The 23,570-nt window shown below is 47.3% G+C and overlaps 1 protein-coding gene across 1 annotated transcript in view; it reads left to right on the top strand.

Annotated features, from left to right (window-relative positions):
- EIF2B3 (eukaryotic translation initiation factor 2B subunit gamma) overlaps positions 1-23,570 on the top strand; it is a 479,361-nt gene that overhangs the window by 373,934 nt on the left and 81,857 nt on the right. The window contains exons 9-10 of the mRNA XM_086952297.1: positions 8,291-8,368; positions 13,305-13,453. Coding sequence (XP_086808423.1) covers positions 8,291-8,368; positions 13,305-13,453 — 227 coding nt within the window. The remainder of the gene's footprint in view (positions 1-8,290; positions 8,369-13,304; positions 13,454-23,570) is intronic.

The following is a 23,570-nucleotide window of genomic DNA, read 5'->3' as shown; positions in this document are numbered from 1 at the left end:
CATGTTGCCTGGCTGTGTGGGAGGGTGTTTGCATTCTGGATTGAAGTAACTCGTATATTGTCGGGAGTGGTGCTGGAGCCTGTGGCCTGCATGCCTGAGTTGTGTCTTCTGGAGCATGTGAAACAACTGAAGTCGGCTTATAGACGCCTGGTGGCGGTTTCCACTTTGCTTGCAAAACGGGCGGTGGCTACTATAAAATTGTAACCATTAATGAAATGGGGCAACCCAAAAGGATACGGACCTGGGTATAATGCAATGAGAATAAACAATGATCCAGAACCTATTTCTTTCTAATCCAATTCAATCAGTATATGTTTATGCAATTGATTGTTCATGGGCATTCCTACAGAATACGCTCCAACACATATATCAACTTAGTTAATTCACACAAACAAGAAATATCACTACAACAACGATATATCAAATCAGAGTACAGTATTTAATTCATTGTCTCTAATCAATTAATTGGTTATCACAAAATATTTTTTGTTTTTGAATAAAAGAGTGGTTGCCCACAAGAGCGTGCACAAAAGAAGTGATCAAAAGTGTGTACAGTGAATAAAGAAAGAAAGGAAATTCAAGATAATGAATAGACAAAAATTATATTTACACTGGAATTCTATAATTACGGTCTCACAATTTTCTGTATCAAAACAACCTGGCCCACAAAGTAATAATCAATAACACCTGATGTCAGCATACATTAAATACAGACAATCATGTCAAATGTGTGCACTATTTTGCAAATGTGGGTCCAAGGTAGGAAAGTTATTGTCGACGTTTCGACTCGACTTATGGTCATCCGGTAAGTTAGACATATACTGATTGAATTGGATTAGAAAGAAATAGGTTCTGGACCATTGTTTATTCTCATTACTATAAAATTGTGGCTCAAGGAGCTGGTCTATTGTAGGGACCAGCTACAGGTGTATGAGGAAGAGTTGCCGGAATCCTCCCGCCCTAAAGATTTTTGGAGCCCCTAACAGCGTATTTGATTGCTCATCCTGATTTATTCTGAGGCGTAATGTTCCATGAGTTGTATTTATGTGTAAAACTCTACTACACTTTATATGATCTAGGAATAAGCTACCCTCGGACTTAGACCTGAGATGCCTTCTCAGTCTGTGGTGATACTCTCAGACTGCAATGGACCATGAAGCTGTGCATGTTCCTATTAAGTTGCCTTGATTGGGGGGGGGGGGGGGTAAAAATTGCAAAAAACACAGTTGATGGACAGAATGTAGAACAATGTCATACATTCACCCCAGTACAAGGATCTGGGCCTAAATCCATCTTTTTTTGCACTCCACACCACCCTGGGTTAGACACTGGCTATATGCAAATCAGCTCTGACCCTGTGCCTCATGGGACCAGTCCAGTCCGAACTACCAAGCCATGTCTTTCCCAGACCGGAATCAAGCATCCAAGGACCGGTTTCTGGCTATCAGCCTTCTTCAGCCTGGATAGCTTGACTCCAGTGGTGTGGAGAGCCTGGGACTCACGTCTGAGTATACCCAGCACACTCGAGGTGAAAATTGCAAAAAACACAGTTGATGGACAGAATGTAGAACAATGTCATACATTCACCCCAGTACAAGGATCTGGGCCTAAATCCATCGTTTTTTTTGCACTCCACACCACGCTGGGTTAGACACTGGCTATATGCAAATCAGCTCTGCCCTGTGCCTCATGGGAACAGTCCAGTCCGAACTACCAAGCCATGTCTTTCCCAGACCGGAATCCAGCATCCAAGGACCGGTTTCTGGCTATCAGCCTTCTTCAGCCTGGATAGCTTGACTCCAGTGGTGTGGAGAGCCTGGGACTCACGTCTGAGTATACACAGCACACTCGGGGTGAAAATTGAAAAAAACACAATTGATGGACAGAATGTAGAACAATGTCATACATTCACCCCAGTACAAGGATCTGGGCCTAAATCCATCATTTTTTTGCACTCCACCACCAAGGGTTAGACACTGGCTATATGCAAATCAGCTCTGACCCTGTGCCTCATGGGAACAGTCCAGTCCGAACTACCAAGCCATGTCTTTCCCAGACCGGAATCAAGCATCCAAGGACCGGTTTCTGGCTATCAGCCTTCTTCAGCCTGGATAGCTTGACTCCAGTGGTGTGGAGAGCCTGGGACTCACGTCTGAGTATACCCAGCACACTCGGTGTGAAAATTGCAAAAAACACAGTTGATGGACAGAATGTAGAACAATGTCATACATTCACCCCAGTACAAGGATCTGGGCCTAAATCCATCGTTTTTTTGCACTCCACACCACGCTGGGTTAGACACTGGCTATATGCAAATCACCTCTGACCCTGTGCCTCATGGGAACAGTCCAGTCCGAACTACCAAGCCATGTCTTTCCCAGACCGGAATCCAGCATCCAAGGACCGGTTTCTGGCGATCAGCCTTCTTCAGCCTGGATAGCTTGACGGGCTACGAGCAGTAAATCACTTTTTAGGGCAGAGACCAATCACACTGTATAATCACACTAAAATGCTGTTAGAGATGACAGAGTGGTGTCTAACTAATAATAACTTCATCTTCAACAGACTCCACTACAGGCAAATACAAGGATCAGCTTTGGGGACCTGTTTCTCCCCCAGCTATGCGAACCTACACATGGGCTGGTGGGAGGAACAGGTACTAACTGCTAAACACCAGACCACATTATCTAAAAATGTGGTCATGTACAAGCGGTACATCGATGATATTTTTATACTGTGGAAAGGCCCTAAAGAAGAAGCAGAATTGTTTGCATTAGAACTAAACGAAAATGCACTCAACTTGAGATTTACCTGTACCACTGACACCACCTCAATACAATTCCTAGATGTAGAACTCTACATAGAACAGGGGAAAATCCAGACAAGAACATATCGAAAGCCAACTGCTGGAAACTCAGTGCTTCACGCACAAAGCTTCCACCCGCAAAACCTCAAGGAATCAATTCCCTATGCGGAGTGCTTACGGATGACGAGAAATTGCAGCACTAAAACTGGGCTAAATGAGGAGAAAGAGAACCTGTTCACGAGACTAAAACAGAGAGGGTACAGCCAAAAATACGTGCAGTAAAGCAGACTCAAAATGTAGTAAGACCAATAGGAAAGATCTCCTGTTCACTCAGAGACAAGATCAAACAGGGCAAACCCCTAAAAGGGAACCCCCTAGACTAATAACAGGATTTAATGCATATCACAACCAGGTCAGGAAAATACTGACGAAACATTGGCCATTAGTGAGGAAAGACCCTATAATTGCAGAACTATGTGGCAATAGGCCAATGATAGCATTCAGGAAGGCAAAATCCATGAGGGATCACCTAGTCTGCAATGCACCCTCAATCAAAAAATCTGGCGATTGGCTTTCTAAAATTAAGGGGTTCAGCAAATGTACCAAGTGTAAAGCGTGTAAACACGGTGTAAACACTACCAAGGTAGAGGTGCCCTTTAGAAAGAAACCATACAAGATCCGAGATAAATACAACTGTAAAACGGATTACGCAGTTTATGTGTTAACTTGCATCTGTGGAAAACGATATGTGGGGAGTACCATTCACCCTGTGCATGTAAGAGTCCTCCAGCATCTTCGCGCAGTCACCAATGATGACCCGGCCTACCCTGTGGCCAGGCACATCAATACGACCCATGCAGGTGACATAGGAGTACTAACATACTTTGTCATTGACAATGTCCCCAAAAATATCAGAGGTGGTAATCGCCTCCAGAGTTTGAGAAGATTGGAATCCAGGTATATTATTCTACTTAATTCAAAAATACCTAATGGCCTCAACTCTGACGAAGCTCTAAGTGTACACCTGTAAGTATGAGACCAGGGCCCAGGCTTGAATAGGTTAAGTCAGACCTCTTCCGCAATAGAATTCTCTCCCTTCCAGGAAAAACATCTTTTGTTCAGTTTTAATTCAATTATCACTGTATATAAGAGCACAATCACTACCCCGAGAGCAGTTTCAGGTTGCTAGGCAGCATTCTTAGCGGAATCACCTGTTATACACACACAAAAACATGAGATGAAGAATTACTATTAAGAATGTGTATGTAGGGAGGAGCCTGGCCAGCGACCATGATGGCCGCCTGACTCCTCGGCTCCGCTTGCCTTTGAACTGCTCTCCCGGTTTCCGCGACATCCTGCACGCAATTCCTGGAATGCTCGGCGCTGGCGGAACCGGGAGGGCAGCCTGATCCTGCCGCTGTGTCTTGAGGTCGGATCCCGGTAGTAGAAGCGCCGCAATGCCCTCACCTCCCCCGGACTCGGCGAGGCAGGCTCGGGGTCTTTGTTCCTGAGGTGCGCCTGGCCCGAGTGCAACGAAGATCACCGTGGGCTGCGGGACGGAGCTGGCGGCCGTGTCCCGCAGTAACTTCGAGATTCAGGAGCCCTGCTTGCCGCTTTCTCCGGCCTGCGCACGGACGGCCCAGGAGTAACATTGTAGCGTTCTTTGTGACCGGCATTGCTTCCGCCGCTACTTTGTATCGCTGCAGGGCTGGGACGAGCGCCATCTTGCAGCCTGATTTCATTCCCCAGAGGTAAACACCCGGGACTGGCTCTGTTTCAGCTTTGCTGCGGGGTGAATATAACTATTGCCCTGCGCCCTTCCAGTCCGGGCTCCCTTCACCATGGACCAGCTGAAGCTACTTGGGACTGCTGGCAAGGAGAGTTACCGACCGATGGCGCGACAATGCACGCACTTGCACCGTCTGGAGGACGATGCTGCGCCCTTTCTACCCTCGGTGCCATTGCGGCTCTGCGATATCCTGAGCGCCCTGTCCGCCTTGAGGGCTGACCTACGCACCGTCGCTGGGGAACTGGCGGGTCGGATGGACGCGATATTGTCCGCGGCCCCCCTGCCTGTACGTGAAGATTCGCAGCATCAGGCCGCTACGCCACACCCGGAGAAACATCCTTGTGGCCCCTCTGCCCCAGTCTCTGCTGACATGGCGACGGCGCGGAACTCTGATCCTGCTAGCGTGCTGGAGGAAGCACCCCGAGGTAGCCCTGAAATGTTTGCAACTGTTTTCCGGATGGTGAGATGGTATCGGGCACCATTTTCTGAAGATCTCTTAATGGCGGCTAGCGAAATGCGATTCCCTTCCCTGGACTGGTGGCGACTGTTGGGACTGACTGTACGGGGTGACCCCGCACCTTGCAACGCTTCGTGTGACATTACCGTTTTCTCGGCAACGGGCGGGATGTTCGTTTGGGACCATTCTTCTATCCTGACAGGGCCCCTTCACCTCCTTCTTTCACCTGGGTCGTCTTCGATCCAGTTGGACTGCGTCGTTGCATCCTATCGTACGGGGCAAGGTTGAGGGTATCCTTTCTCCCTTCGGAACTGTCTTCCTGGTACTGCTGGGACACTGATGGACTGTTGGCGGATCTCGTATGTTGGTACTGTATTGGTGGTGGAGTCGGGGCGAGGGTGGCCAAAATGATGTAATTCGACAGTATTGGACAAGTTCTTATGGCCCTCCCCCGGGCTTTTGTGATTTACGTTCCTTTCTTTCTTTGTCCTGACGGACCTCTTCTCTAGGTGAACTGTGCTCTTTCTTCTTTCTTCCTTTCTCTCTGTCTTTTTCTCCCTCTCAATTTTCTCTTTCTCGCTATATTTCGGGTTATGGGGAGACAAGCACTCTGCTAGGGGGGGGGGGGTAGGCCGTAGCCTCTGCATGTGTGTAGGGTGGGGGGGTATTTTTAGTTCATGGTTTTTTGTTTTCTATGGTGCCTTTTTTGCTATTATATGCTTTTTCTCTTCTCTCTTGGCCCGTGTTAGGCATATTGGGGGATGGGTGGTAGCGTGGTATTAGTTGAGAAGTCGCGTCCTCTTTAGGGGTGTGTATATTCTGTGGCCATCCTCTGGTTGGGACCTGCAAGTTGCAAACTGTGCTGATTGATAAAGGTGTCTATAGGTAGTCCCACCTACACGGACCTTGTTTCTTTTCCTTTAATTGTATTAGTACGGAGTAATATGACCTGCTTTTAATGGTAGCGATGGAAACTTTTAAAATTAACCTTCACGGATTCTGAGGCATGGTAATACGATTACTACAGTGTAACCCTTTTTACTGCTTGCTTTCATGAGAGATATTACTGTGTCGCTGTAACGTTGCATTGGTGCTTTACTGCTTCCGTGGCCGGCCGGACGGTTGTAGGCCCGTATTTGTTCTGATTTGATGCACAATAAAGGTTTCCAAAAAAAAAAAAAAAAGAATGTGTATGTAAAATATCCATAATGTTACATGTGTGATTAATATGACTAGAAATGTTATCTGTAATTACATATACAATAGTGCATGCCTTATAAAGGATATGAGCAACGCACAGCGCAAACAATTATACACGTCGGAACGCCTGTCCACTAGGAGACGACTATAGTAGTAAAAGGCGACCAGGTTTTGACGAACACATACAGCAATGCTGATATGAATTGATATAATTTAATTGTCAGACCTGGGCACATAACGTAGCGCTACGGCGGGGGTGCACCACAAACGAAGGTATGCTTTGCAACTACAGATAGTCCCCCAAGGCTCCCCTAGCAGACACGTATCACTAAACGCAAACTATGCGATAAGACATCCCAAACCACCGGAGTGCAACTTTAACTTAGTCCCTCCCGCACCCGGCACGAACGAGACAGTATATAAACGAATCGTAGCAAGCGCTTACCTACTAAGTGGTAACAAATCTGCCTCAAACGCCACCAATAGCACCCAGTACCCGACACAGTGATTAGATTAATTGCCAATGGGCGATACTAAATAACACTCACCAGCACTGAGGGGAATGGAAAGACAGGAGCGCGCGAACGTCTGTCATCAATACGGGGGCAGCGCGCCGCACGTCGAGCAAAAGGGAGGAAAATCACTGGGCTGAGAGTGCCGGAAGGTTTCTATAGAAACAAGATAACGTGAGAGGGAGGGTGACGTGATTCGGGATGGTGAAAGTGAAAGTAACTTTTCTATGTCAAGCTTACTTAGGCGTCACCCGAGGTTGCCATGGGGACCATGTCGAAATAATGTAAAACAAGCTAGAATGTGCCAAATAGCCAAAAAACAAGAGTGAAACACGCATGATGTAATGCAATGACAGAGGGGTATAAATGTAACCAGTCTGTTAAGATGTTGTGAACAAGGCGGGTGCTTCCCGCCGAAACGCGTCAAGCAGCCTAATGAGTGAATAAAACTTATTTGGGATCATCAATTTCACGGAGTCAGTGCCTTACTTGCATGCTGAAGTTTGGAGTGTTCCTGATATATATATATATATATATTCACTAAAAGGGTTGTCCATCAGGTGAAGACGCACATAAAGCAACAGAGGGAGACTGTACATTCAGACAGCTTCTTTTTATTTCATTTTCCGGACCTCGCAGCATTTTTGAAAGTGAATGGCCCTATGCGTTTCGGAGCTCCTGCTCCTTGTTCACGGGCTCCGGGCAATGTCAGCTGGTTGGACAGGGGAGAAACAGAGTCTCTTTACTTTTTCCTACTTGAACAACCACAGGTGAGTCACACCCTCCAGTGGGCTTGTTCATGACAACAGGTTTCTGGGACTCGTAGTTTTCTCCCTTTGCAACTTGCATTTCTAAATCCTCCAGTGGATTTCCAGCCAGTGGTGACATCTGAATGCCCAAATTAATGTCTCTCTGGTGAGGAAAAAGGGTGCTTGGCTCCGGTTTTTTCAGAACTGTTAACTTCCCGCAGTGCGTAATTTGGGCATTCAGATGTCCACTGGCTGGACATCCACTGGAGGATTTAGAAATGCAATTGTGATCCCTGGGCAAACGGATGTTTATTCACAGAAAGGGATTTTCACCCCAGACTCCAAATCAGGCATTTAGAGATATGAGTTGGGACAAAGCCTACAAACCTGTATGAGAGGGAATGGAACCAGTAATTGGTTGGTTGGGGGCGTTTAGCCTGTATGAGATGAAATGGAAGCAGTAATTTGTTTTTTGGGGTCATTTAAGGCACAGACCAGGTATAAGATGCCAATGAACTTACTGCATAAACTGTAACATTACTTCAGCGCATCCGAGGTAAAATGTCACCAACTTAGGAGCCAGCGCGAGTGCCCTTTGAATAATTATTTGTAAATTCATCTTGAGTTGTCTTTCTATAAACCTGGCCTTTCTCTTGCCCCGACCCCCAGATTTCCACTGAACGCCCCTGCGTTGTGTGCTGGATCATTTTCTATTTGAGCGGTTGCTGTTCTGAATATGTTGTCCTAACTGCAGGTTTACTCTCTTTCCTGTCATAGGTTCCTAAACTGCTGAGCCAGCTGTGTCCAGAGGAGCCTCTCGTCCACCCCTCAGCCCTCATTGGTGACAGGTTCATGGTGAGTGTGATTCTGGCCCTTTGGGCTGGTAGTTAACCCCTTCGCTGCTAGGTCTTTTTTTCTCCCCCCTGTGCAAAGCCTTTTTTTGGCTATTTTGAGTAGTTCACTCTTAGGCTTAACTTTTTGACCACATAAGGTATCCACTCCAAATTTGGGTCCTTTATTTTCCAACATCATGGGGATTGTATAAAGGTACCCAGGGTTTATGGATTCCCGTGGAGGGGACCCAGAAATTAGCCAAAATACAGCGACAATTTTTTTTTTTAAAAAGGGCTACAGATGAAAGCATCTAGTTTTTTCCCTGCAAATGGTATCAAAAAATGGTTGTGGTGCTGAAATCACCATGCTTTCAGGGACAAGCAGACTTTTATCCGAAAAACATTTTTTACACAGTTTTTGGCATTTATCGGGGAAGTAGCCTATTTTTGTGCTTTCAACCTCCTTCCAGTTAATGGTAGAAATGGGTATGAAAGCAATAATAGATCCTGGAAAGCTATACATTTTAGAAAAGTAGACAACATTCGGAATTCAGCAAGGGGTCATTTGTGTAGATCCTTCAAGGTTTCTTTATAGAAACTAACAGTTAAATATAAGAACATTTTTAAATTAGTTGAAAAAAACAGCCATTTGTGTCAACGTTTTCACCTGTAACTTCTTCTAATTATGACTGTTTGAAAGCAGTATACTGTTACTTCCGCTGGCCTTCTTGGTTGTGGGGATTTATAGGACTTGTAGGTTCACTAAGAACCCGTTGAAACCCAGAGCCAATTACTGAGCAGCATCTTGCAATGGTTTTTTATTATGTACCGGGTATATAGCAATTATTTGGGGAAAATGTATACATGGAAAAATCAGTATGAAAGACACCTATGTATTTCTGAAATGGGAACAAAATATAGTTTAGAAACAGATATTTGCACATTTCCGAAATTGGGAGTACCCATACTAGCATGAGAATTATAGGTCATTTTTCAAACACACCACATTTTCACAGTGAAAAATGACTTTTTTTTTGCAAAGTGCCTTGCTATAGTTTTTGAACCCTAGCTCTGCCGCACCTAGGGAAACCTAACAAATCTATACATTTTTTTAAACTAGACACCCAGAAGAATCCAGGATGGGGTGACTTGACTGGTTCTCGCCAGGTTCTGTTACCCGGAATCCTCTGAAAACCTAAATAATTGTCCAAGAAAACACATTTTACTCACATTTCTGTGGAGGAAAATTCTGGAATCTGCATGCATTCACAAAATTCCACCCACCCCGTGTTCCCCAAAGTCTTTCGAGGAAATGATACCTTAATTGCGTGGGTGAGTCAGGTACCCGCTACAGGCAAGGGTCCAAACCTATTGAGGCGACATCAAAATTACCTATCACAATCCAACTTGGTTTTGCACCGGGGGTCCCATGAGTTTTTGGTCCAGGGCTCCGCCGCTATCTAGGGGAACCTACCAAACCTACACATTTCTGGAAACTAGACACCAGGGAGAGTCCAGTGAGGTATGGCTTGCGTGGGTCCTCCAACATTCTCCTACCCAGAATCCCCTACAAACCTCAAATTTTGCTTAAAAAATCAGTTTTTTTCAAATTTATGTGGTGGAAAGTTCTGGAATCTGCGTGGATCCACAAATTTCCTCCCACCCAGCTTTCCCCCACGTATCCTGACAAAAATGGTACCTCACTTGTGTGGATAGGCAAAGTGGCTGCAACAGCAAATGGCCCAAATAGTACTGTGGAGACTTCAAAATTACCTAAAACAAAACTACCTAGTTTGGGGGGTAAACCTGGGGTTTTGGCCCCAGGCTCGCCGGTCATCTAGGGAAAGTACCAAACACAAACATTTCTGAAAACATGACACCCAGGGAGTCCAATGAGGTATGGCTTGCGTGGATCCCCCTAACGTTTTCCTATCTAGAATGCCATACAAACCTCAAATTTAGCTGAAAAACCACATTTTCCACATATTTTTGTGTGGAATCACTGTGCCGGCACAAATGTCCTACCCCACAACGTTCCCCTGAGTCTCCCGAGTAAAATGATACCGCACTTGTGTGGGTGGGGCAAGGGCCTGTGACTGGAAGAGCCCAAAACATAGGGAATAACTGTATAGCACCGAGAGTTCGAAGCGTCCAATTTTTATTTAAATACGTTTTTGGCCGATTCTGCATTAGACACCCACACAACTGAGGTATCACTTTACTCAGGACACTAAGGGGGGCCGAATACATATTTTAAAAAAAATGCCCCCTGGAAGTAACCCTTACCCAAGGGGTTGCTTCCATTTTATTTAGTGGGCTTTTCTGCTCGTATTTGGCCAGAAACACCCCAAAAAATCGGGCGATCTGTCCCCGGGGGGGAAGGGTGAAGGGGGGGTGGGGAGATAAGTCTTAAAATAATGTAGCCCCCTAAGGAAGCGACCCTTGCCCAAGGGGTCGCTTCCTTTAACCTGTTAACTGCAGCACGAATTCCGCTGCGGGTGACTTAATCAGTAGGCGGGGTTCGGACGACCCCCTTGTGTCTAGTGGGGGCATTCCTGCTGCACGATCGCGACGCTGTGCGCGATTGTACGGCAGGAATGCCCTTCATTGAGACATCAGGCGAGAGGAAACACTGTTTTCTCTCCCCGGATGCCTCAATGCATGAATATCTGCCCCCACCGGAGCACAGAAACTTACCTGTACATGCCTTCCTGAAGACCTTGGCACGCACTGCACGCACTGTGCGCACTGACATCACCGGATGGCCGAGGGGGGGGGGGAATTCTGTGGGGGCAATGGAAATTCTTCCGCTGCCACACCTGCTTGGTGGTGCAGATAAGCTGCCCATTGGGGGGCCAGCGCATCCCCCACGGGTGGGTGCCATGACGGAGCGGTTCCGTCATGAGCACACGCCTACCATGGTTCATGAAGGAACCGCTCCGTCATGAGCACGAAGGGGTTATAGCCTGGTGTGCTCTCCTAACACCCTTGAAACTGGTAGTTAAAGCCTTGTGTACTCCCCTAACACAGCCGGTCCCAGGTGGGGCTTGCTGTGTGCTGCTCACCACTGGGAACCGGAAGCAGCCGTGGCACCGATGTGCAAACTAGCCGCTCTCCCGTCCTCTTTCTGTTCATTCTCTTTCTCTCTCTTTTTGACTCGCGCTCTCTCCGTCTCCCTCGCTGTCTCCCCCTCTCGCTGTCTCATTCTCTCTCCATCTCTGTCTCCCCCTCTCCTCTGTCCTGTTGAGGTGCTGCATCAAGCCTGGTTTACTGGAGACAGACAGTGAACCTTGATCTTCAGAGACGGATCTCCAGTTGCTGCAGCCCCCTTCATCCTCAGGGGAAATGCCCGAGGGAACGGTGGCCAGTCCCCATGCCGCGTCGGGAATTGAACCCTGGTCCCGGGCCGTTCTCTGCTTCCGGGTCTGCCGCCTCTAACCAGTGAGCCACACCACTCCACTTGCTAGTATTCAAACCCTATTATGGTATGAGCCCAGGTATATTCAGAGAGGCTATTTCAGAGTTCTTCTATAATGAGATAGCTGCCATAATTTGTCGCCGCATTACTTTGCGCAAAAGGGACAAGTGAATTTTGTTACAGGACAAGTAGCTTTATGAAACAACCTGCCCCATGGACAAGTAGATATTTTATTAAGTTCCTCACCCCTGAAAGGCAATGGTAGTGTTAACCACCTCTGCATTTATGGGTATTTCTGTTACTGTCCCCTCGCTGGGGAACAGCAAAGCACTCTCTGTACACAGCAATGAAGGAGAGAGAAGCCTGGCAGCCGAGGGGTAGCTGTCAAGTCATGTACAGACGAAAGGCAGGGTGGAGAGCGCCCTCCAGCTGGGATGACCCTTCACTGGCCGGAAAAGTGCTTCTGGGAGAAGTGGGGCTTTAACATTGTTTTGCAATTTTAAATCTTTCAGGCTCACCCCTGTGAACCATGCTAGATTTGTTGCTCATCACAGCTTTGCTAAATGTTGCTTATCCAAATCACTTCCATTGATGCATCCTTTTTTACTCATCATATAATCAGGTTCCTGTTTGAAAGCCAGGAGTGCCCTGTGTGTTCACTGGTGTTTGGAGGCCATATAGCCCCCCTGGCTAATGGCATCCTCGATGGCCGCGTAGGATTGACTTTCCATAGCAGCAGAATCCAAGGTCCCCTGCACACGCTAGTGGTACATAGACTTGTTAGTACAGTAATGAGAGTAGGAAAGAAAGAAACACTGTTCATCCACTGCTCTGTCTGGTTCCAGGATTTATTGTCTTTGTTGTGCGTTCCTTGGTACAGTGTCATAGCCTAGCTAACACGTGTTTCGTCACTACCATGAAGTACACAGCGACTTCTTCAGGGCTAAGTTCCTATGATTACTGTGCTATATTCTGTGATGCAAACGAGTATTTAGCTATGCAGTTACTGCGTCCCTCTCACATGCGGGTGACTTCACCAGCTGCTTCACCCGATCAGGTGGCCAGCGGCAACGCAATCAAAGCTGGCTGACAGACATAACCCTACGAATAGGGTTTCACAATAATTAGTAACTGTTTCTTTATTTCCTACACTCATTACTGTACTAACTTAAATCTATGTACCACTAGCATGTGCAGGGGACCTTGGAGTTCTTTGTCTGTGGTTTACCACCATCTAGGGAGAGGGGTGGTTTTCCCTACCCTTCTACACCACACTTACGCCTAAGAACACCCTATAATATTTGCGTACTGCCCTAGAGCACCATCACCCCACTACAACAACCTCCGGGCGTGCAGTGTTTCTATAGCAGCAGCCCTGATTTTAGATTTACTTTAAATGATGTTTACGCATTAGCGTGTGTCACTGTGCCCCTAGCTCTAGCGTGTGGTGTAATGGGGTATGTGCGTGACTCGAGAACAGAATACAGGGAGGGGAGCCTTGGGGACCAGTTTGACCAGATTGTTCCTTCTGACCCAACAGATTGGTTTGGACAGCATCATCGGCCATTCCACTCAAGTTGGCGAGAAGACGTCCATCAAGAGGTCTGTGGTGGGCGCTTCCTGTGGCATCAAGGACAAGGTGAAAATCACCAGCTGTGTCATCATGAACTCGGTCACCATTGAGGAAGGGTATGTGCACCAGGCTCTGTGTGTGTGTGTGTGTGTGTGTGTGTGTGTGTGTGTGTGTGTGGCATGTGTTGCGTGTGTGTGTGTTGCACGATATCACCAGAACAATCCCCAAAGAGAAGTTGTTGACTTTGTTGGTGTACTCCGTTTCACTCATGAAAAATTGCATAGTTTGTGCCCCACAGAGTGTTTGTGATGGCTCTAAAGGGAGCTGTAGTGATTCCTCTCATGTACAAGAGGAACTTCTATCCTAGGAGATCACCTGTGCCTATAGGCGCCTGGTCACAATGTCATACCGCTCCTGTTCCTTATGTCAGATCATCATAGGATCTGGGATCAACTAATCTGGAGGTGGGCAGGGCCAGAGAGGCACCAAGAGTCTGGGGAAGATTAATAAGAGATATTGGTCTGCTCCTGGATACTCTCGCAGGTGATTAGCTGCACTTTATAAATCCTGTTTGGTTCATTGAACAACTCTACTGTCACACCTGCGATGTACATTGCGGGTCCTAAGTACGACTTTCTCACTAGCGACCAGATGTGTTCCTGATGTAGCCTAATTTTGTTACATTAGTTTGCTATTTAGTGCTTTAAGCTGTCCTGAGCTGAACCAAACATTAGTACTGCCAGGCTTGCGGTCATTGGCGGCTCCTCTGCTAAGGCAGAGAAGCGTTGTCCCACTGAGCAGGTCAAAAAGGTAAAAATAAAATATGAAGAACTCATTGTTTTTATCATTATATTTTAGTGCGCATGACGCTTTGGCCAGCCTTTTCGGGCCGGTCAAACCTTTGTGTGCTCTTTGTATGTCCTCCATGCAGGCTGCATAACCGCCTGCATGGAGAACATGCGTACCTAGACGCTCAGACCAATCACAACACTGCATTGCAGCGTTGTAATTCGCTATCAGGAGGCTGGGAGCCAGGTGCTTCCTGCCCTGTGGGCGAAGAGGACCGCGAGAAGAAGGCGGCGACGGCAGACTGGTAAGTGGTTTTTGGGTTTCGCCTGCCGAAGGCTGCGCTCTGCGTAGCTTTTCGGTGCAGGCGAAATCCATTGATTACAATAAGGACTTCAGGAACGTCCCCCGGCTCCCATTGGCTAGCTCCATAAATGGAGGCTAGCCATTGGGTGCCGGATCTGTCCGTCAAGGCCGGACCAGATTCTGGGGCGTTCCCGAGAATTTTTCTCTTTTGGCCACGTCATGCGGCGGCGGGCGGGGCTTTTTTTTTGGCTGGTTGAGGTTTGTTTGGGCCATTTGGTGGCCGACCACCGGCCGAGGAAGTCCAGGTGAGTGGTTAATTTCCTGTCCGTTCCTTTCCCGCCCCCCCCCCTCCCGCTGTCCGTTCCTTTCCCGCCCCCTCCCGCTGTCTGTGTCTTTCCCGCCCCCCCCTCCCGCTGTCCGTGTCTTTCCCGCCCCCCCCCCCCCCCACCCCCCTTGTGAAGCTCGGTGCACTGTAGGTTTTACAACTAACTGCAAGTAGGGAGAGTCACGCCGATTGCTCAGGAGATGCGGACGCCCAGAGAAGACTGTCACAAGATGCATGGACTAGAATACAGACACCCCACCGCGGACTCTCTCGCACTACCCCGCCTTTCTGTGCATCTCCGACAGAGGCTGCCGACCGGCGCTGGGTGGGGCGGGGAGGAGCCGGGCAAGTTATGAAACTAGTTTTCAGATCCGCCTTAATATGTAAAGGGAAGAGGAAGAGGTCAGTAGCTGCGCAGGTCAGGTGTCCCAACCCGTGTGGGCTTCACAAGCAGACACACTCATGTGACCTTTGTGCAGCTCCGCGCCACCAATGTAATGAACCCAGGGGCTCACATAATAGAGCGGAATAAAGAAATTCCATTGGCCGCAAGTGCCGCCCAAGAAAATACAGCATGACGTGGACTGCGTGAACCCTAATTTCTAATTTAAAATATTTCTAAAGCGCAGCGTACACCTTGCGGTTTCTTGGCGCTAGGGGAATCAGCAACTGAGGGAGAGAGACCGGAAGAAAAGATAAGAGGAGACATTAAGAGAGTTTTAAGAGGGGAAGGCCTGGCTGAAGAGGAACGTTTTCAGATCTCTACGAAAGGGGAGGTACTGGGTGGCAGAGCGGAGATGGTGGGGAAGAGAGTTCCAGAATGTTGGAGCCAGGGTAGAAAAGTTGGCCCCGCCCCACTTTTTGCGTGTGAAGCGAGGGATCTGAAGAAGGGACTTGGAGGAAGACCGAAGTTCTCTTGCAGGTACATAAGGATTAATTAATGAAGAGATGAAAGCGGGGGCAGTGCCCTGGCGGGCCTGGAAGGCCATGCAGCCGATCTTAAAAAGGGAACGTTCTTTTACAGGGAGCCAGTGAAGCTCCTTGAGAAGGGGGGTGGAATGGTGATAGCGAGGAAGGCCGTACACCAGCCGGGCTGCCTGGTTCTGGATAATCTGGAGTCTGCGCAGGCTGTACGCGCGGATACCATGGTAGAGAGCGTTTGCGTAGTCCAGTCGCGATATCACTAGTGCAGCCATGATGATCTTAAGTGCCTGGGGGAAAAGAAACGGGAAACAGTGCGGATAGTGCGGAAACAGGAGGATACCACGGAACCAATTTGTGAAAGGAGAGTGAGCTGGTTGTTTATTTTAACACCAAGTGTTTTGACCGTGGTGGAAGGGGTAGGTGCGGGACCAAGAGAGGGGGGGCCAAAAGAAGGAGTTCCAGGGGCTGGATGAACCACCCTGCCAGCATTATCACCTGCACCATACAAATGACCTGAAATGCGAAGAAAAAAATTATAATAAAATAAATAACACAACAGAGCCATGATGCAGAAACTGAACGCTGTGCGGCAACGAAGGGCATGGGGTGTTTCTCGTCACCGCCACCCGGGCCAATAGCAGGCAAAGCAGCAGGCGGCGTCAACATACTGTATAGCTCTATGAATGTATATATGTGTATATTCATGACGTAGACGCCAGGGGCGTGGGCGGGAAAGACGAGAGGGCGGGGGTCTGTCATGTATTTACTTTGGCAATACTTGTCTGACTTGTCGTGCCAATAAAGTAGATTGTATCATGTTGTGAAGGATGGGCGGGCAGAGGAGAAAAAAAGGGGAGGAGGCAGGGAGGGTAGAGGAGTAGAGAGGGCAGAAATGGGGCGGCAGGGCAGTGCAGGGGAGGAAAAGAGGGAAGGAGGAGGGCAGAAAGGAGGGGAGAGGAGGAGGACACGAGAGGGAGACAGACAGGGGAGGTTGGAATGAATTGCCCGTCTTGCCAGCTGGAAGGCTCGGCTCCCTGAAAGTTTTCTCGGTGTCCTTTCGCTTGTCTTCTATCGGAGCGGGCCCTCAAGGTGACATCTGGCCCGCCCCACCGGCTCCGCGGCAGTGCACACTCCCCTTCGCCCCGGCACCGACCTGCCAGTCGGGCTCGCGCGCTGTGCCCGGCTTCCCAACTGCTCTCCCGGGCCCGAAGGCGCCTCGAAGCCTTGTTCATCTAGGCTGCATCACATTGTTGCCAGGCTTCAAACCTCCGATTGGCACAAGTCTTACTGTATTTAACCAGCTTGTCTTGCTTTTGCCCAGTTCTTCTCTTGGATACTTTATTCTCTGCGTGGGTTTATTTCGGGTGACGCGTGCTGCTGCGTATCTCCCCTCGTAGCTTGGACCAGCCCGTGGGTTGCAGGTTATATATTTTTTTAATAGAATTTCTGTTCTGACTGCCACCGACCCTCCGTTTTCTTTAAACTGGATTTATTTCAAAGATTTCCGGTGGAACGCACGTTCGCTAATCGCCACCCTCAGCCCCTGGCACGGAGCGGCCCAGGGTCCCAGGGAGTGCCCGGACCTCCTCGTCGCTTCAGTGGATATCAGTCTGGGGCGGTAAGGCTGGCTGCAGTGCTATGGAGTGCTAGAGAGTGCCTAGGGAGTGCTATGGAGTGCTAGAGAGTGCAGAGTGACTAGGGAGTGCTAGAGAGTGCAGAGTGACTAGTGAGTGCTAGGGAGTGCTAGAGAGTGCAGAGTGACTAGTGAGTGCAGAGTGCTAGGGAGTGCTAGAGAGTGCAGAGTGACTAGTGAGTGCTAGAGAGTGCAGAGTGACTAGGGAGTGCTAGAGAGTGCAGAGTGACTAGGGAGTGCTAGGGACTGCAGAGAGACTGCTAGGAAGTGCTAGGGAGTGCAGAGTGGCTGCCGAGATTAACATAATGGCAATGTAAATGACAAGGCAATTTATTTATCTGTTTTCAAAACCAACACATAAATACAAATGTTGTCATTTACAATGCCAATAGCTCTAACTTTTCCAAAGGCGAAACCATTGCATTGTAAATGCTTGTTTTTTACTCTTACTCAACCCACAGGCAACATGGCTCCCCACCGGCAGTAAATACCAGCTGCCACTGCTTGAGGAGCACTGGCAGGACACACAGCTCAAGTACTGCTGGCCAGATGTGAGGGGTTTTGATTTAGGTTGTGTGTTTGGGCGCATATCCACACACATTTTACTTACTGAGTGTGTGTACACCGGGCTTGCTCAAGGCAGTGGCAGAGCAGTGTGTCTGGATTCCTATTTAGAGGCACTGCAGGACGAGCTGTGTGTGGTCTTCTGCATGGAGACACTTGGTTTTAGCCATGCTGCACAGCACTGCTAAATAATTGTGAACAAATCTTTTGACGTGGGCTGCTGCTTCGATTTTGTAGACGCACATACAAAATGGTGCAGTTGCTTCAGTTTCTTATTTTTTAACTAACGATGAGAGATGGATTTCTAACTATTAAAAAAAACTACTGGGGAGGGGAGCCGAAACATAACAAGGGACAGAGGAGGGGAATAAATGGGGTACGCCAGCTGGGGAAGCAACGAGGAGGAAGCACAGAAACACATGAGAGAGCAAAACTGAGGCAGTGGGGATCAAAGAAGCACACGGGGAGACAGAGCAACATAGAGAGCGAGGGAAGCAACTTGAGGAACTAAAACACAGGAGAGGCAGAGAAGCACACAGTGAGACAGTGCAACAAGGAGATTGGGAGTGAGAGGGCAAAGAAGCACATGTCAAGGTAGAGCAACATGGAGATGGGAATGAAGGGAAGCACAGAAATGGGGGGCAGATAAGAAAAGGTGGGGAAGAGCAACACAGAAACCACGGGCCTGTGGGACAGAGAAGCACACCAGGGAGACAGCTGGAAAACATATGCCCTCTCATATTTATATTTTGTGTATTTGTAATTGTTTGTATAGCGCTAGAATCGACCCCCCGAAGGACCGTGGAGGGATAGCAGCACATTTGTCATAATCAGTAATGGCAGAAGAGGAAGGTCTTAAGCATTTTCCTGAACTGCAAGTGTTCAGAGCACTGTCTTAAAGGGAGCGGAAGTTCATTCCATAAGTGGGACCCGCAATATGAGAGAGCTCTACCTCCCAATCTGGCCCTTCTTACTCGCGGTACAACCAGAAGGTGTTTAGCACCTGAACGTAGGGATCTGGGCTAGCATAAGGCAGGAAGTTTTCGGCGAGATAGGAAGGGCCCAGATTAACCAAAGCCTTATGGATGATACAACATGTTTTAAACTTAATCCGTTGACGGATAGGGAGCCATTGTAATTTCGCAAGAAGGAGTAGTGAGGGGGTCCGGGGTGGAACATTGAGGACCAGCCGAGCTGCCCTGTTCTGCACTACCTGTAGTCTGCTGAGCAAGGCATCATTTGCCGAGATCAGCAGACCATTACAGTAGTCCAGGCGACTTAAGACCATCGCCTGGACTAAAGTTTTTGGGGCGGAGTCAGGAAGCAGGGGGAAGACTCGACGTAGCAGACTAATTACATGAAAGCATGAACCTGCTGTTTGGGTAACATGTTCTTTCACACTGAGATCATGGTCAAGACGAATCCCCAAGTTTTTTACTATGAGCTTAGGAGAGAGAAGAGGGCCCAAGTCTGTTTGCCACCAATCTGGCGTCCATAGGAGGGGAGCTTCTCCCAGAAGCATAATTTCAGGATTTTCCTACATTGACTGGAGGAAGTTATTCCGCATCCAGTGCGAAATGGCCCTCATCCCGTTAGAGATCGCCAGTTGTACCGGGGATGAATATTTATCGAATGGAAAGAGAAGCTGAGTATCAATGGCATATGATATGGGGATGAACCCATACGTCCTCATAAAGTTGGCCAAGGGAGCAATATAGATGTTAAAAAGAGTTGGGCTCAAGCACGAGCCCTGTGGCACTCCCTTGGTCATACCCACTGGAGCCGACTGATACTGGCCTTCGTTAACAGTCTGAGAGCGATCCGACTAGAAACTTTCCATCCAGGATAGGGCTGAGTCTCTTAGCCCAACTTTCTCCAATCTTCTGAGCAAGACACTATGGGAAACCGTGTTGAACGCCGCAGATAGGTCCAGCAGCACCAGAATCGTAGAATGGCCCTTATCTAGGGTCATTCTGATGTTATCCGTTACTGTAAGTAACGCAGATTCGGTGCTGTATTTGGGCCTAAAACCGGACTAGGACATAGAGTACTTAACTATAAAGAAAAAAGTAGCACCAAACCAATGAGCTATATAAGGTCAAAGTAATGCGTCTGTGCTCCATGAGCGAGACACACTCACAATCGGGAAGTAAAGCTCGCAAAATCTATTTAAAAGAAGCAAGTAAATAGTGATAAAGAGGACAACCAAAGGTAAACTATGGGTGGGCTCTTAGTCCACTGTATGCAAGCAAAATATCTTGCAACAGACAGTGCATGAGCTGTCTTAGGTGAGAGCTAAAAACTGTTTAAACAATGTGGACACACCACTAGGTGTTGCACTTGATTCCACATGAACCACTTACACCATTTTCCATCCTAATTCCTGCACTGTTGTTTTCAAGAAACATGAATCCATTGTAGCTCCTATATATATATATACTACTTCCATGTCTCCAGACCCAGGTGATCGTGTTCAGCGTGGTAGAAGGCGCTTTTGGGGCCCGGGACAGGAACACATTTTCCACAACTCCGTTCACCACAGATCCTAACAGCGCTCTTAGACATTCCAGTACTCATGGAGAGACATATATGAGCAGAGCAGAGTGACTTACCGGACATGCCGTGAGAGGTGCATGCTGGGATGCGTAGTTCTGCCGATGCAGCTGCGGGTCCGTTTGTGACTCTAACTCCGCCCACCTGGATTTCGACCACATGGGAGGGCGACTGGCACTATTTTAAGGGAACTGTTGTGTGAGCAGTGTTGGAGCAGGCATTTGAAAAAGGCACAGTCCGAAACGCGTCATGCCGACGCTCTTTTATGCAAAATAAATCCCTTTCCCGGATTCCCTGTTGGGTATCTCCCGTTCTTCTCACTCAGGAACGTTTTGTGGCATATATATATATATATATATATATATATATATATATATATATATATATATATATATATATATACACGCACAAACTCTTATAAACATACAAGAGGGACTGAGGATCGTGCGTGATATGGATTCAGGTATCATATGGGGGACATGATTGCCCCATTTATCATTGGATCAGCTGTATATGTTTCTGGCGGATTTGGCTTTGCAATATGGTGACTACACAATTGCAACTTTTGCTTGATTTGACCAGTGAATCTTAAGATTATCACTAATAATTATACCAGGAATCTAAAGAACATTAAAAAATTAGAGCCCTGACTAAGTTCACATGCTTCTCTGAACGAAACACGTTGGCCTGATGTTTGTTTTATTGGGATTTTATATATATATATATATGTATTTATATATATATATATATGGCAGCGGTATCAAACAATGGCTGATACCGGAAAAGAAGTGGAGCGGGTTCTAAACTGTTTGAACTTTGTATGAGATGCAGTTAACTGGACCGCTGATGGTGTTTGAGTTGTTTGCAAACTCTTTTAAAATGTTGTATGAAGCGTACATTTTATCTAACTACAGTAGAGGGGGTCATTTAATAGAAGAAAAAGTGTGGCTTTGAACTCATTATTAGGTGATCGGCTGAAGAATGATATGGTTAATTTCTGTATCCTTTATATTATAAGAGATACTCTGCACCCATGGGGTGGAGATATATGGATTGCTCTTTAAGTTAAACCTTGAAAACAATGTAGGTGAGGATGGGTTGCAATAAGAGCAGAGGCTGTTGCCTACAGATGACACATACATGTCATGTATGGACGGCAGTAACACACACTAAGGGAGGATGAGTATATGATTGCCAATATATGGTGGCTAGCTACTACACTGACTGTACTGAAGGTAGGAGGGGGTTGTTAAGAGGATGCTGGGCCACAGGTAGCCCTCTACTTGTGGGAGATTGTACTTTTCTCCATGCAGATTGGGGGGGGGGGGGGGGGGCAGATTTCTTCCTGAATGCAGGTTACTCATGATGGGCGATCTTTTTGATGAGGAGACATTTGTCGGAAAGCACTTACCTTGACCTCTGGATCCAACGGGAGCGACACGCCTCTGGTTCTCACCACCTTCAATCTATGGCCATTTAATACAATAATATGAGAGAGAGTATTCAAAACTGGGAATGGGATAAGAGAGAAAACTGAAACACTGGGTGCCACCATTTCGACTTGTTTCTTATGCTGGACTCACGTCTGCAGGTCAAAAATGGCCTCTAAAGGCAACGGGCCCGATTCACAGAATGAACTTAAGACTCAATCCTAAACTTACTACTATATTGGTATTCACAGAATGAACTTACTACTTTTGGTATTCACAGAATGAATTTACTACTTTTGGTATTCACAGAAGTTAGGATTGTGTCTTAAGTGGGTCTTAAGACAAACTTAAGACAGACTTAAGACAAAATCCTAACTTCTGTGAATACCAAAAGTAGTAAGTTCATTCTGTGAATACCAAAAGTAGTAAGTTCATTCTGTGAATCGGGCCCAACAAGAGGAGTCTTTGCAACCTACCCTGAACGTCCTGAATCTAACGGTCAAAGGACATAACGTAGCTGTGTCTCTCTCTCTGTAACCAACTGGTGTATTTTGCTATCAGACGTATTCTTCCTGAAACTAAAACATACAAGAAATGACTATCTTAGACATATGTTCATCAGCACTTCTCCCAATGAGTGAGATAAATTCAGCTCAAACTTCATAAATATTCACTTTCCTCTGAAGAGGAGCTTAGGCCCTTCTTGACTCTGTGTCACTGGAACAGTAATGGAATGGGCTCTGCCATTCTAGGCCTCCTAGCTTAGCAATTATTATATTCCTTACTACTAACTCTTATTACCTTACATGCAATTATAAATACATATAATTTGTAACATTGACTGCCATAAGAATTCTTCATGTTCCACAAGATCAAACCCAATTTTACATGCATCAATCTTTACAGTCCTTAATAATGTTGAAAGTTAAATGATCACAACTAGTTGAACGTTTGTTTTCTCAACACTACTCCGTTTTCAGCTTACTTCTTAGTATTCCCATTGGTTATGGGAGGCAGGCGCACAACACCCATTGGGCTGCACGGGCTTCAGCCCCCCCTTCCCCCCTCCCCCCCCCCGTCGGCATCTTCAGCCCGGGCTGCCAAGGTTCAGATGACAGCCCGACACACTTTCCTGATTTACAATGATGTAAAACCGTTTCTCCAGTTTCATTTGTATTGAAAGCTCCACTTTTATTCTCGGATGCTTTAGTATCCGAGATTGTGATTTAATGACCCCTTCTAACCATCCCCAGCCAGCCGCTTCTGAAGGTTTCAGTGACCCTCCCTGCCCCCTACCTTTTTTTTTCTTTCAGCGGGGTGCCACCGAGGTGATTTCCTTGCCTGAAGTAGGGATTTCACCTAAGCACGTTTGATGTGTGGTGCAGCATGGAGTGTGAAGATGTGCACAGCAGGGAGATAGGACGCCAGCAGGAATTCCTTTACAAAGGAAAAGCGTCACCTGCACTGGCCATCCCTTTCCCCCTGCTGTGCACATCTTCGCACTCTCTGCTCCAAGAGTCCTGCTGTGTGAGCTTGTGTTTCATGACCCACCTCTAAAGTGAGGCCCCGCCTGCCCTGCGCATCTTGGACACAGCTTTTCGAGGAACACCTCAACTGATTTTTTTAGGTCTCGCGACCTATCAATGCGCATGCGCATTGAGCGGAGCAAGAATTCAAGTGCTCAAAATACTAGTGAAACCACGGGTTTTTTT

Source organism: Lissotriton vulgaris, chromosome 1_1, assembly GCF_964263255.1.
Source record: "Lissotriton vulgaris chromosome 1_1, aLisVul1.2, whole genome shotgun sequence".
In the NCBI taxonomy this organism is placed as follows: Eukaryota; Metazoa; Chordata; class Amphibia; order Caudata; family Salamandridae; genus Lissotriton; species Lissotriton vulgaris.
Note: the sequence above shows the minus strand (reverse complement) of the source record. Positions and strands in the feature narration are given on the sequence as shown.